Below are 14,080 nucleotides of genomic sequence, written 5' to 3'. Positions count from 1 at the left end.
GAACCACCACACCTATGTTCTTACTGGCATCTTTGCACAGCGGTACGTTGTGGCACGTGATTACATCCCCAACAAGAGCAGGGTGCTAATAAGGGTGTTCTTCGTATGAGTTCGTTCTTCTCTTCCTAGAAGACAGAGGCGATTCTGCCCATCAAAATGCAGGCTTATGAACAATGTTATGTTGAAAAAAACCTGAAAAACTCGAAATAAGGAAATAGTTTCACAAGCACTTACCAACAGTATGTCTGTCACAACAGCCCAGTTCACAGATAAAAACAGTTCTCCAAGTGCAATAAAAATCTACAAAAAAAAGAAGCAAGCCGTGAGTACACACGTTGCACTGACCTCCTTGACTGCAAAGATGAAGGCAGACTCGCTGACTACACTTACCTATGTAAGAGTTGTTGTACATAACCATCTACTTATAAATTAAACATCTCTGTTACAAACACTAACTTCATCTTATAAGGGGGGGGAAAGAACCACAGAAGGTAAGTGGGTTGTTTTGTTTCGCAAATCCTTAATAGAGAAGCCAAAATAGGAAACATACAGTACTCTCCGAAAGAAATTGTAAAGAACTGCTGAACACAAGAAGAGCAAAGCAAGAGCCTGTGAAGAGAAACACTCAGCACAGGTTTAAGTAGTGATCAAAGTTCTCCCTTTGCTCAGGTTTTCAAATGAATCCAGTAGAACACCTCTGTGCCAGTACCAGTGTTCTTTAAAGCTCCTTCAGAGAGAAAACATCCAAAATGGAATGGACTCCAAGAGACAGACAGCCTCAAAACCGTGGTTCCCTGTGGGAATTCCCTAATTCATCACAGATGGAGACCAAGCCATCAGGAAAAGGGGGAGTGTCTCCAACAGTTCTTACAGCTGTGGTCTTAGAAAAGATTAACCCTTTCAGCCAGCCCTGGACATAGATGTGAGCAGGCTGTACAGACTAATCAATATTGAGGAAAGCATTAAAGCTACACTATTGAACTGGAGCAGCTCTAAATGGCAGAATCTGTTTAGTGACTCAGGCCATAAAGTCAGATGGCACCTAGGAAATAAAATCCATTATAACAACAGGTGCCAGCAGCTGATTGGGTAAGGTCTTGGTCAAGACCAAGCTGTATCTGGCTGATGAAAATGCAGCCCTAAGAAAGGCACAGTGGCAAACTGTCAGATGTTTTCAGAGGGGTTGTTTATATTCTCCTGAGAAGAATGAGACCTACATCATCCTATCATACCCCTACCTCCTCTGTGTTTATCGCCTGTACTCTTTATATGTTTTCTTCTCCAAATCACTTTGGAGATAAAGTTCCTTGAAGTACAGAGATATTTAATATAGACCTTTATCCAGTCATCTTTTCTTTTAAAATGCTTTATATAGTTTTTCTAATTCGCAGCTGGATCTATTCCTCCATACATAACTACTTTTCTTCAAGTCTTATAACAAATATCACTCATTTCACATAGTCCTTAACTATGTCTCAGCTCTTGGATTTATGCACCCCACTATCAAAGTCTTTCCACTGATACAACTTTGGCAGACTTTGCCCTTGCAAGAGACAGAATGCCATCGTTCCTCTCCAGTTCCATGACTGCTGCAATAACAGCCTGCAGACTACAGAAACGATGCTGCCTGCCAGTCTTAACTGGAAAGCAAGTGACACAGCTTTTATTAGAGAACTTTGGGCCAAACACAACAAGAAATGTGTTTGTTAACATGGCTAGCAACATCACATAGTCCAGCTTTTTGCCAAGCCACTAACAATGTCAGACCTTGCACCACCAGAAAATATTAGCCCTTCATTGTCATATTTGAAGATAATATTCTCTGAACTCTCTTGGAAGATTCAAATTCATCAAGGACCTTCCTTTCTCCCCCCACCCCTCACAGTTCTATACAAATAAACCTTAAAAGTGCTATTCCTTAACTCAGAATGGCAGCCTGTAAGGTGGTCAGAGGAGTTCTCACAGGGGAATTACAGGCAGAAGCAGAAATGCAGTTGTATCCTGCTATAAAGTGATAATGGCATGAAGTTATGTAAACTCCGTCATTTGTACCAGAGCTAGTGCAGGTTAAAGTGAAACAGGAAGGAGACAAAGAACAAAGAGATTGATTCAATTTCTGGCTGATACTTTAGATATAACAAGATGAAAATACAATGGTTAGTGCAGAAGGTTCTCAAGACTCCCAAACTGTTGTAGATACCATCAATGGAATACATGGGTACCTGCTTTAACGTATCAAATGGGAGACTGGTCTGTCTTCTCCCCTATAGGAATCTTGTCATGGTTTAGCACTTTTAAAGTGTTAGTTCCAGTTTTCCTTTCTCTTCATGCTTTTCCAAGTTACTTAATCTCTACAAGCCCCCTAAGAACAAGAGCGTGTCATGTCTTGTGCAAGAAAAGGAAGAAATATTAATCTTTAGGAAATAAGTTATGTTCTCAACCTAGAGTTCGAAGGAACAGGAATTAATGAAAAATTATCCGTGGTAAGAAAATGTGATAGTCAGTGGCTAAGGTCTCATGCTCTGGAGAGTAATTACTTCATACAAAATTGTGTTAACATTTGAGACACTATTTTTGTTAGCTTTTCTTTCCTAAGGTCTTGCATGGATTGCAGTTTTAGGGTCACTAGAAAAAAATTAAGCCAGGTTTGGAAGGTAATAAATCATTCTACAGATTGTATCAAGGTATTCTGTCTAAAACCAATATCAATTTTTACTTTCTCATACAGAGTAAACGCAGTATGGTTGAATAGCTAGCTTACTAAGCCATCCAACTACAAAACAACTGCAATCAATAAAGAGGAGAGAGTTGTGCTGTCTTTTCTCCAAAACATGTGGAGACTTCCTAGAAGTACTGTACTTGGCCAGGGAGAAGGCCTGAGGATGGCAGGAAAACAAGAGAGCAATGCTCTGTTTAAAGTGTATCCTTCTGTTCCTACCATCTCTCAAAATTCCTCATACTTTTTCAATTTCTTATTTTAAATTAATATAGAAAAGTTTTCCATTAAATTTGTCCAATCATGTTTGTGGCATGCCTATTCTAATCTGCTAAGTGGACCTGGAAAAGAGTGAAACATTGGTATTTTATTGCTGTCACCTTCTCCAAGAATCTCAAATTTTTTTAACAGACAACACTTAAAGTTGGTCTCCAAAGTACATAACTAGAATAATATCCCAAATTTTAAAGGGCTTTTGCTTTGTAGATGACTACTTACATTCATATATAAAGCTGATATGAAGAGAGTTAGAGTGTGATCAATGTCCGTGCCAAACACACATTCTGCTTTTAAACAGTCACATGCCTCAACAACAAAATAGGGATCAAAGATTTCTGTCTTCTCAAAAAGAGCCACACCAGGCAAGTGTATTAGAGAGCAGAGCTGCAGAACACCTGCTTCAAAGGCAAGCTGCAGGTCAAGACTGCATCCCAATACAGCATTACCATCAAAGATAAGTCTGTCTCAATCTAAGTTACGGCAACACAAAATACTGTTCAAGGTTCCCAGTCACAAGGTTCAGTCAAGACTTTCCAAAGCACCTGCTGCACTGCAGAGAGCAAGCCTTTTGTTTTGGAGACAGGAACAGATTCAGACAGAGCCTCCTCTGAGATAACAAATCCACATAATTTTCCTCAGTCTTTTCAAAGATAGTCTTTGAAATCAAGAACAGGGTGTCCAGAAAGAGGAGAGAGATCTCATTACATTTCAGTTCATCAACCCAAATGGAAATCTTGGAAGTCCTGCCATATTTCCACATTAACTTTAGAATTCTTGAAAATTTCTTCCAGCTTTGGCCATACCTGATTAAACCTGTCTTGTTCCCTTTCATCACCCACTGCCGACAGTGGGAAGCACTACACAGAAACTACTGTCATTGCACGCGACCTACGTGTGCTTTTTTGCTTCAGTACCTTCCGCGCCGTGAAGTGATGGAGAGAGGTTTGCTAACATCAGTGAGCCTGAGTAGACAGTGACTGGAAAGCCAGTTTCCTGCTAGTGTCCTGCCCTAGTGGAAGACCTGTTTCAGTGGGATCTTCAAATTAGATGCACCAGCTGGCACGCCACTGCAATTCTCACACCAGTGTGAGTATGTCAGATCTTGTTTAGATAGCAAGGAGAGGCACGGCTGGTGCCAGAAAAGGCAAGAGTTAAGCAGCTGTAATGGTAAAAATACCAGAAGAATCAGGTGCTTAGATTATGTACAATTAATTACCATGGCACATTGTTGACGTTACATGCTGGAACACCTGAACCAAGCACATCCAACAAAAGACAAGATGGCAAAGTCTCTGGTTAAAAAACCCAACTGGTCTGCTCATGGGAAGAAACTTACAGACCAGTTATCCATATCCCAGTGCAGAATTTCCCCCAGATAACACACTGCTTTGTGTGTTCTGCAAACAGAATGCTTTTTGCATAGAGAGAAACATTTTAAACACGTTTTATTTTATCAGTCCTAATAAAAGGTATATTTTGGTGATTCCAAACCAATATATTGATTCACTCATCTAACACAGAGTCGTAAATGAGACTGCTGTTCTTCACCTTCAATGTTATATAAAAAAGAGCGGAAGAACACACTCAGAGCAGGACGACGTGGGAACCTGAGATGCAGAAAAAGAAAATGGCTCATTACTGTGGCACTCAGATCTCCGCTCTTGAATCTAAAAATAACCTTTGATTTCACGTTTTGCTCTGTGTACACACATTCCAACATGCAAGTCCATTTTTTTTTCCTTTAGTATAAAGGTTTTTTCCACAGGAATACACATTCCTGAGGAGTCCATAGGAAAACCTCTTTGAATAAGTGTTATTCTTAGAAGCAAAAAAACCTGCAAAAGTACCCTTTTGCAGAGAACTGTTGATTACTATAATTAACTTTACTTGGATCCTCTTATTTATGTTAATCATGGTAATTGTGGCTACAGAGTCACAGAAAAAAATCTTGAAGTCTTTCTTTTTTTCTTTCCCTAGCTGTTACTAGATTACAGTTAAAGATTTACATTCAGTTTTCTCTCACAGGGGGTTTTGGGATCTATTCGTCATTCCTAAGTTTCTGTTTTTCCCTTTCCTGAGAACAGAATTTAAGTGATTTATACTTCAGTTTTCATTGCCTAAAGCAAGATCAGCTAGTGGTGTGGGGCTTTGAATGTGATGGCTAAATTACTTAGCAAGAACTGTGCGTATTGTACAGTCACAAGTGCACCAATCTTTAAATATTCAGAGAGCAAAAATAAATAAGAATACTAAATTAGTCACACAGCATTAAAAATTAACATAAGATTGAGAGTTCCTTTAACTACATTTTTGGATAAGGGATACTAGCTTCATGCAGCTACCTACATAGGCTTACTCTTCTCTTCTCTAGGGTGGGTGGACTCTGTATGTCCTGCGGCCCAAGTTACATGTTCTAACCACCTGCCCTTCTTACTGGGCCATGAAATGCACAACAGGGTGGTCTCAGGACAGATCGTAGCTGTGGGCAGTACTGGAACAACATGAGCAGTGCTTAGCTGGTAGGCCATCTTGTCACAAGTCACTGAAACCTCTTAATGGTCTAGAAGATTGCAGAGAATTCTGCAAAAGCCTCCCCTCCCCTCCTCCTCCCCCTTCCCTATCTCCCCAGGATCCCAGAAGACATTTTTCCAGTGACAGACATATTGGCACTTACAAAAGTGGAAAGGATGTTCACCTGGGCCACCATCAGAGCTATGTAGAGGCACACAGCAGAAATGAACATGCTTGTGGCACAGATCAGAGGATCAGCTTTATTGTTTATCTTCCTTAATCTTCTTGCAACTTCTGCCCCAGCAATGACACCCAAGATTCCTGACCCAATGGTGATGCCTCCAAATATTAGGCTGGTGACAAAGCAAAGGAGTCACTTGAGCATAGGAAGACCATACTGTGGAAAAAAAATGGTGTTAGCTTGTACCTTTAGTTTCAGAGGAAACTTTAATGAGGAACTTGAATTTTATTTCACTTGATCTAACCCCCTCACTCCTTCTAAATGGCTTTAATCCCAAACCTCAATTGAAGCCCCTGCAACTGAGGCTCTGTCCTGTGGAGCAGGTATTTTCCCATTTACAGAGAAGATTTTATGCACCCAGGCTCAAGAAGCACTCTTCTCAGTATGACCTGGCTTGGACATCCAGTGTTTTAGAGAAGACACAGTCATCTTGGTTACCCTGTGAACCAATCTATCAGTCATCCCTCAAACACAGATGGAATAATTCTATATCACAGTCTGCTGTCTTGGAAGAGATCCTTTCACATGGAATTATACACAACTAAATTATAACCCTCTAGTTAGCACAGCTGAGATGAGTCACTTCTCTGACTATGGGAAACATCTACCACTTACCAAAAGAGTTCAAAGAACACTCTATAGTTAACTGGTGGGAGGTCCATGTAGTATTTTTTGAACACAGAATTTCAAATGCCACTCAGCTTTGTGTGACTGCAAATGCAAATATGTTCTCCAGGAATGACAAGTTCGTGTTTTAAAAGTATGTGTTTGAATAGCTTAAAAAATTCAGCTTCCAAAAGGAATTCCATATATGCTTTTCTCTCAGTCCCCAATGGGATCCTAATGACAAAGCAAGTCTCTTGCATCAAGTCCAGTGATGCTGCTGATTGTTTAATTCACCATCATTCTCCTGAAGCAAACGGGACAGGAGCGTTTTGTTCTGAGCACAAGTGCTTCTAAATATTTGAGTGCTACATGGTAAGTTCTGTACATTTTCTGAAGCTTTCTCTGACTGCAAAGCAAAGTAACCAGCTAGGATATGATCTATTCCTTTAAACTACAGAGCACCTACTTTTAAGTTTATTTCTGGCTGATTAGGAAGAACTCAATAATTCTACATTAAAAAAAAAAAACCATATTGCTATATAGGATAACAAACTTGAAGCACATTTCTACTCTCCCTGTAAGTTCCTCAGGATTCTAATCCATCACTCACTACAGCTTGATAGTAACAAAATAAATTGTCACTGGGCAGAATGACTATCTTAGAGATTTGTCCGGGAGAGGCAAGTTCCAAGGTGATGTTAATTGACTGAAGCATTCATGGAATTGGGTTTAGATTCATGTATTATAAACTGCACTTGAAATAAACCTACAGCTGGAAGAAAAGGGAAAAGCCCAAATGAAATCCAAGCACAGTTCCACTGACAGGGAGTAGGAAAGTACAGCAGCCTAGTCCTTGGGAAAGGCTGCCATGGGATCTTTTAGGGTCTGAGAATGCTCACTTACCTGTCTGATCTGTTCAAAAGTGTCTGCATAAGACCTGAATAAAAACTTCATACTGCCTGTTTATTTATCTGCCTCAAAAGGATTGAGACCTGTGTCACCTGCGTGCAATCTGAATTTGTGTTTCCAGGCAGTCTAAGTGACACAGCCTTGATCCTTAAACAAAGCCTACAACTGCTGACCAGGTAAAGGGGAAAACATGCTTAAAGTATCCCTGGGAATGTGCAGCTCAGTTCTTCCAGTACCAACAGCTACAGGTCTGACAGAATTGTTTATATTATGTTTCTTTCCATCCCTCTGGAATAACAGTCTAAAACCAGCCTTATGCTCCTTCTGGCACTAGCTTATGCCAAGGTTATTTTTAAAGCATCCTATAAGAAGCAGTACATGAAGATAAACTAGAAGGTGCTCCATTTTACCTCCCCAAAGACCATGTCTGCTCTAGCAACGCTACTGTGGAATAATAATGCAGAAGGTGGATTAAAAACAAAACATAGGCTTGATAAAGGAAGTATTTAAACTGTGTCTGTTAACAGATACAGCTGAGCAGTTTAAGCTCTTCAGCTTCCCTTCTCTGCCTACCCTGAGCCAGACTCCTGAGCTCACTCCCTTCCTCAGCATTATTCATTATCAGTTAATGTGCCAGTGGTGGCTTCCACGGAAGGACAATTGCATTTCCCATTGCAGTATTTGTGGGTGACTATTCAATCCACCTGGTTACACTACAACTCAGAAACCACTTTTGAGTTGACTCAGTCATTGCATTGCAGAAAAGCAGAACCACCCAGTCACCAGAGGACACACTCAAGGTGCGATTACTGCTTCTCCCTTCACCCAGAAAGACAACGTAGTAAGCAGTTAGTTCTTGGAAATCCATCATGAAGGCAGAGGCTGAAACTGGATTTGGAATATCACCAAAAGAAAGGTAGGGACACTGGTTTGGGGGCCACTGGCAGGGAGTCAGTACACATAAGAGAAGTGTCCCCGTGCTCATTATTATTGAGTGTAGCCAGGAAGACTCAGAGGGAACAATGAATAAATATTTCTATTCTGGATAACACATTGTAAGGAAAAAAAAAATCTCTTCCTAGCTGGGGAAAAATGATCTCCAGGAAGTTTTATTACATTTACTTTAAAGTCCTCTCCTGTTGTAATATCCCCTCACCCATCCAACATTTGATACTTATGAATCTTTATTGGTCTGGATGGTGCCTGTAAGCAGTGCTCTGCTGGCAGTTATAAGGCCAAATTATCCTGTTTCTATGTGATGATATGATACTAGATGAAATTCATCAAGCTTGCTTTATGCTGGGAGTCTAAATGACCTCACCAACATGGCAGGAGTTTTAAAACCAGACTAACAAGAAGATAATAGGAAAGTTACCAAAACACGGAATCTAAACATACTTAAATGGATATTTGAGTAGCTTGAGGTAGGCAGTCGATTGTCATCTGAAGTCTCCTTTTTAAAGCTGCTCCTTTCCCTGCACTTTACCTAGAAAGGGCTGGCAGCATCTTTCCAGTTAACCAAGCAGTTATAAAGAAACAAATGAACAAACAGGAGTGCCTCAGCATACCTGGAAGCAACTTAGTCTAATGTTCACACCCAGCTGCCTTCACAGGAAGGGTTCACAGTCACATCCTACCTTCTGCCTTTGGAAACAACCTGTGACTCGGCACTGTGCACTGTTTCCAAGTGCGTTCCCACAGTCATGCGCACCTCACCTGTTAGATGAACTGCATGATTCTTGGAGGCATGGTGATACAATGCCCTGGACAACCTGAGCCCTGTAAAGAAACAGAGGTATCCACATTCCCAGGGCTCCAGTAACAAAGGCCATGGCAGTCAGACCCAGCGAGGACCAGACAAAACTCCAACTGAAAGTCAAAAGAAAGAAATGAGAGATATTAGAAAGAAGGGGGTGTGAGGAGAAGGGAACCTACCTGCAATATCCAGGATTTCAAACAATACCAAAACAATTCATTCAGACACCTTATAATCAAAATGCACTCCCCTGAAGACATGTATTTTGATGAGGCTTTATCTGTGAACTTCAACAATAAAGTACTAATTAGAGTGAAGAGTATGATCTACTGATTTCATGTTAAATTACAGTCCTGGTCTCTTAACAGATATTGCCAACTTTGGCTAAAACAACTGCTGTGAAATTTTTGATAGCAGAACAACAAGAAAAGAGAGTGGGCAAGAATTTAATGGCTTAGTAGCTAAACGAAAGTATTCTATGTACAAGTCTAAATGCCCCAGGATGGTTTTAAGTTTTTTGTGTAACCAGTGTAAATGAGAGTAACATCTGGGTCTTCCAAACTGCTAAGATGCAGCAGGTGAATCACTCCTTAACTCTACTTGAGTAAGTAAAAATAGAATCTCAGTCTCCACAGAGAGTTGTCCTACAAAAGAAGAAGCATTTTAAAAACCTGTCCAAATCTTATCTCCTCCCTGCCCAATTCTAGGAGAAAATTAACTTTTTACTGGTCTCTTCCTAGTTAATAGTTTAGGAGAAAGTCCCTTTTGAGGTCAATTATACAGAGGTATGAAATCTTAAGACTAAAGAAAAGTGCTGCAAGTGACCAACAGGCTAGAGGATTTGTTAAGATATGAAGCTAATTCTTCACCTTCTAAAGATAAAGGGCTCTTGGACTTGATTAAAAGTGGAACCTCCTGGTTTTTGGCAGTATGTCCTTACGCTTTGGAAATCGATTACTAAAGGAAAAGAAAATTAAAATCTATTTTTACAACATTGCTGGAGATTGCAAGGAATGTCTTTGTAGGAAAGCAACTTTGATGATAATCTAGTTGTTGAAATGTCAGAAAGGTTCATTTTTGACTGAGGAAAGTTCATTTTTTATTCACTTCAGACTGTACTGCTTAGTAATTGTGATCCAAAAAACTGGATCTTTAATGTACTTGCTGTTCTGGATGCAAACAGGATGCAAATCTAATCATCAATTAGAAAACTTTGGATCCTCTAGAAGAGGAACACGCCGAAGACAGACAAAGTGCCAGGAGAGCAAGTCCTGAACTAAAAGCACCTACTCGGGGCCTGCAGGCACAGGCAGAGCCGAGCCGGGTCTGGCACAGGGGCACAGCGGCACCTGCTGTCCCCAAACCCGATCCATCGCCTCCTCCCTGCCAAGAGCAAGGGCTTTCACCGACTGCAGGGTGACAGGAGTGAGAAACCTCCTACCATCAGTATTTTACTTCGTCCTGCATGTCAGCTGGTGTTGACTTTCATTTTTGTGTAGTTAAAAGGAAGAGGTCACCTGCCAGCCACAGGTTAGCTGCACAAAACACACATACAGTAACTTTATAAACCACATTGGGGTCCTACAGACTCTGACCTCTCGTAGCAGAGGCTCAGCGGGCTCACAAATGTCACATAAACACTGCCTGAGACATGCTGAGCCCACCTTCCTCAGGCACTAAGAGTTGCATATAAAGTTACACCTGCAAAATAGACACTTTCCCAATCTAGCTTATCCTATGTGTGAAAGCAAGAGGGAAGGGGAAACTTCGTAGAAAGTAGAGTTGGACTTAAATAGGAGCACACTGCTGCCATCATAACTTTGCCTCTTTCCCCCTCCTCAAAACGGGAGGATAGCAGAAGCAAAGAGATTTTTGATCTCTATGTAGCATTCCTGTAAAAGAGTGGAAGAAAGATTTTTTAGTAATGGTGTTTCAATCAACTTGTACACAGCATGCGACACAGAGGGGCTGAGCAGGATTTGATGGCCATATTTCTAATAATGGAACAGTTGTTCCTCAGCGGAGGGAACCTTTGTTGCTAAAATCACTTACTTCTTGGCAAGTGATATGACATCTTGACACCAAGTAGTCTTGGCAGTTCTCTGTACGCCTGGTTTCTCAGCTGCTACTCGTATTGTGCCAGAGATGCTCAGTGCTCTGTGTGCTGCTGTCCTTCTCAGTGTTGTGTGAGGGACCAGTAGAATCAGAAGAACCAGTGCTAGACCTCCCAGACAAGGAGTTATCTGTAAACACAAGGCTGGTTAGATCACGGATACCTTCTTTCTTATAGTGAAAACTCCACTGCAATTGATGATACGAGGGCTGGAGCACCTCTCCTGTGGGGACAGGCTGAGAGAGTTGGGGCTGTTCAGCCTGGAGAAGAGAAGGCTCTGGGGAGATCTTATAGCGGCCTCCCTGTACCTGAAGGGGCTACAAGAAAGCTGGGGAAGGACTTTTCATAAGGACAGTTAATAACAAAACAAGGGGAAATGGGTTTAAGCTGAAAGAGGGGAGGTTTAGATGAGATATTAGGAAGAAGTTCTTCACTGTGAGGGTGGTCAGACACTGGAACAGGTTGGCCAGAGAAGCTGTGGCTGCTCCTCCCTGGAAGTGTTGAAGGCCAGGTTGGATGAGGCTTTGAGCAACCTGGTCTAGTGGAAGGTGTCCCTGCTGATGGCAGGGGGGTTGGAACTGGATGAGCTTTAAGGTCCCTTCCAACCCAAACCATTCTATGATTCTATGAATTCAAATTCAGTGTTAGAATTCCTTATCAGAGAATTGCAGATGTGTTCAGAAACAGATGTAACTTGCCATTCGTAGATCATATTTGTAAAGCAGAAGAGTGACTTTGGAGGAAAGATAACAGATCTTCCCTCCCCAGCATACAGTTATGTGATTGATCCCTCTGATTTTGGACAAAAACATGAAGAAAGAAAACTGTATGTTAGAACTCTGGCCAGAGATGCAAGAATCAGTGATGCAGTCATCAGGGTTATCTGAGTAATATCAGACTGTTATTTCAGGAAACATTCTTCCCCACTCATCCTGTACTTGCTAGTTAATTTTATAGATAAGTTAGGAGGATCTGACAAACTATTTCCAAAGCACTAGGTGTTCAGTATGGAGAGACATCATGATGACGTGACCAGAAGAGGTTTTTTTCCTTGAAACCCTCAACTAATAGAAGTAATTCCCAACAGCATTTCATAAGACAATCTCTCTGTATTTTCCTGAAGAATTATACTGGTGCTACCAGTATAATGATCATTTTACCTTCAGTTTCCTCTGTTTGAGGAGGTCTTGGTGCACTGACAACCTGTGTCCTCAGGTAAGAGGAACATCAGCACCTGCCCTGGCTGCTGTACAATTTCACCTGTGCCTGCTCTCATTCTGCAAGAGCTAGATATAAATCTTCCACCTGTCCTGCAGGAAGAGTTCTCTCAAACACCAAGTTCATTATCAGGCAGACAGTAGAAAGTCCTTCCACTGCTCACCTCTTCTAACACAATGAACATAAGGAATCCAACCCCCCCGTGATGATTCTGATTTTACAGTGAATGACTCAGCCCCACGAGTGAAAGTGAGTAACTCACCCTGAATGCCCAGTGCCAGTCATCCATGATATCTGCCATGCCAGCTGCTAGGACATAACCCAGACCACTGTAAGCAACAGAGAGGAATAATCAGCAGTCACCAATGAATTCTTGCTGGCTGAAATGACATGTCTTGCCAGCTAAGGAGAGCACAGGGAAGTATTCTGTCATAGTTTTCAAAATAGATAAACAGAAACAACCCTCATGGTCTAAGCTGGTCTATTTGCCAGACAGTAAAAAGAGGTTAACCTCCTCAGAGCACACCAGAGGTGGTGGCAATAATGTCCCAGCTTCCCCTTGGAATACACGTTCTGTAAAATGACACTGCAAATCCAGATCAGACAGCCCATAAAGCAATTTATTATTTACTCTTTTCTGTGCTAGCCACGTGAATTAAACCCTGCAGGAATTCCTTTAGTTTTAATCTGCCTTCTGGGCTCAGCCTTGGCTGCCTGCTCTAATAAAGAGAATGCCTCCAAACCACTTAAAAAGCCCTTCTCCACTTCTCCTTCCAACACAATGTCAATTCAAGTAAAAGAGGAGAGGGAAGTGCAATTCTTCCTCAAGAGACATTTAATGGAGGGTTCTTGAAAAATTTGTCAAGTAAACAAATATCTGAAAACTTTTGTCTTCCAAAACCCAGAAATAAATTACCTACCACTACACACATATTTCTTTTACAATTGATTCAATACTTTATTCAAAGCCTACTGGTTTTCAGAGTTTAGATTCTCAATAAAAAATGTTAGAGGAAAAAAAGGGAATTTTTCTTCAAGGTAATACAGAAATAAGGATAACCAGCTCTATTTAAACATGCTAAGCAAGTGACAAATCCTTTTGCAAGAGCCAATGCAGATATACATCAAAATATGTCTAATCAAGGCTCAGGGCATACTGAATTGCAGGTGTGGTCAGACAGAATTTCAAAAGGGGGGGTCAGTTACTAGCAAGAAAACCAACCTTCCCACTGGAATGAAGATATAGAAGATAGATAACATTGTGGTCCTTTTTCCTTCCTCAAACAGGTCTGCAATGATGGTCGGTGCTATTGTGGAATAACTGGCCGTGCCAATGCCAACTAGTCCTCGTGAAAGAAAGAATACCCAGTAATACTGCAGGCAAAAGACATATTATAGTCCAAAAAAGCCCATGCAAGAAAGAAAGCTTACTGTTAAAAAAATGCATTTTAGTGGATCAAATGTACCAGAGGAAACAAGAATTCAACTGCCTTTTGTATCTGTCTGTATTCCCTCCACTCACACCTGCTGCCCTCACATCCCACTGCTGTGCTTGACACTTTCTGCACTCTAGTGACTGCTTAGAGTGACACGCAGAGGGAATTACAGGATAGGGTTGATAGACCATGAGCTTGCAGAACAAGCTGCTACACTGCAAGGTCATAGTCAACAACCATTCGGGACACAAATAAGATCCCATCAATTGCAACAGTAATGTGTGGGTTCTCCATT

General features: G+C 41.2%; 1 protein-coding gene across 1 annotated transcript in view; it reads right to left on the bottom strand.

The window, feature by feature from the left end:
* The window catches only part of LOC104531464 (protein spinster homolog 3), a 29,282-nt gene that overhangs the window by 10,409 nt on the left and 4,793 nt on the right, over positions 1-14,080 (bottom strand). The window contains exons 4-9 of the mRNA XM_010176348.1: positions 13,572-13,723; positions 12,612-12,678; positions 11,071-11,261; positions 8,979-9,131; positions 5,670-5,859; positions 235-300 (exon numbers count right to left, since the gene is read on the bottom strand). Coding sequence (XP_010174650.1) covers positions 235-300; positions 5,670-5,859; positions 8,979-9,131; positions 11,071-11,261; positions 12,612-12,678; positions 13,572-13,723 — 819 coding nt within the window. The remainder of the gene's footprint in view (positions 1-234; positions 301-5,669; positions 5,860-8,978; positions 9,132-11,070; positions 11,262-12,611; positions 12,679-13,571; positions 13,724-14,080) is intronic.

Source organism: Antrostomus carolinensis, unplaced genomic scaffold (assembly GCF_000700745.2).
Source record: "Antrostomus carolinensis isolate BGI_N321 unplaced genomic scaffold, ASM70074v2 scaffold23929, whole genome shotgun sequence".
Lineage (NCBI taxonomy): Eukaryota > Metazoa > Chordata > Aves > Caprimulgiformes > Caprimulgidae > Antrostomus > Antrostomus carolinensis.
The sequence above is the reverse complement of the archived record's forward strand: the minus strand, read 5'-3'. Positions and strand labels throughout refer to the sequence as shown.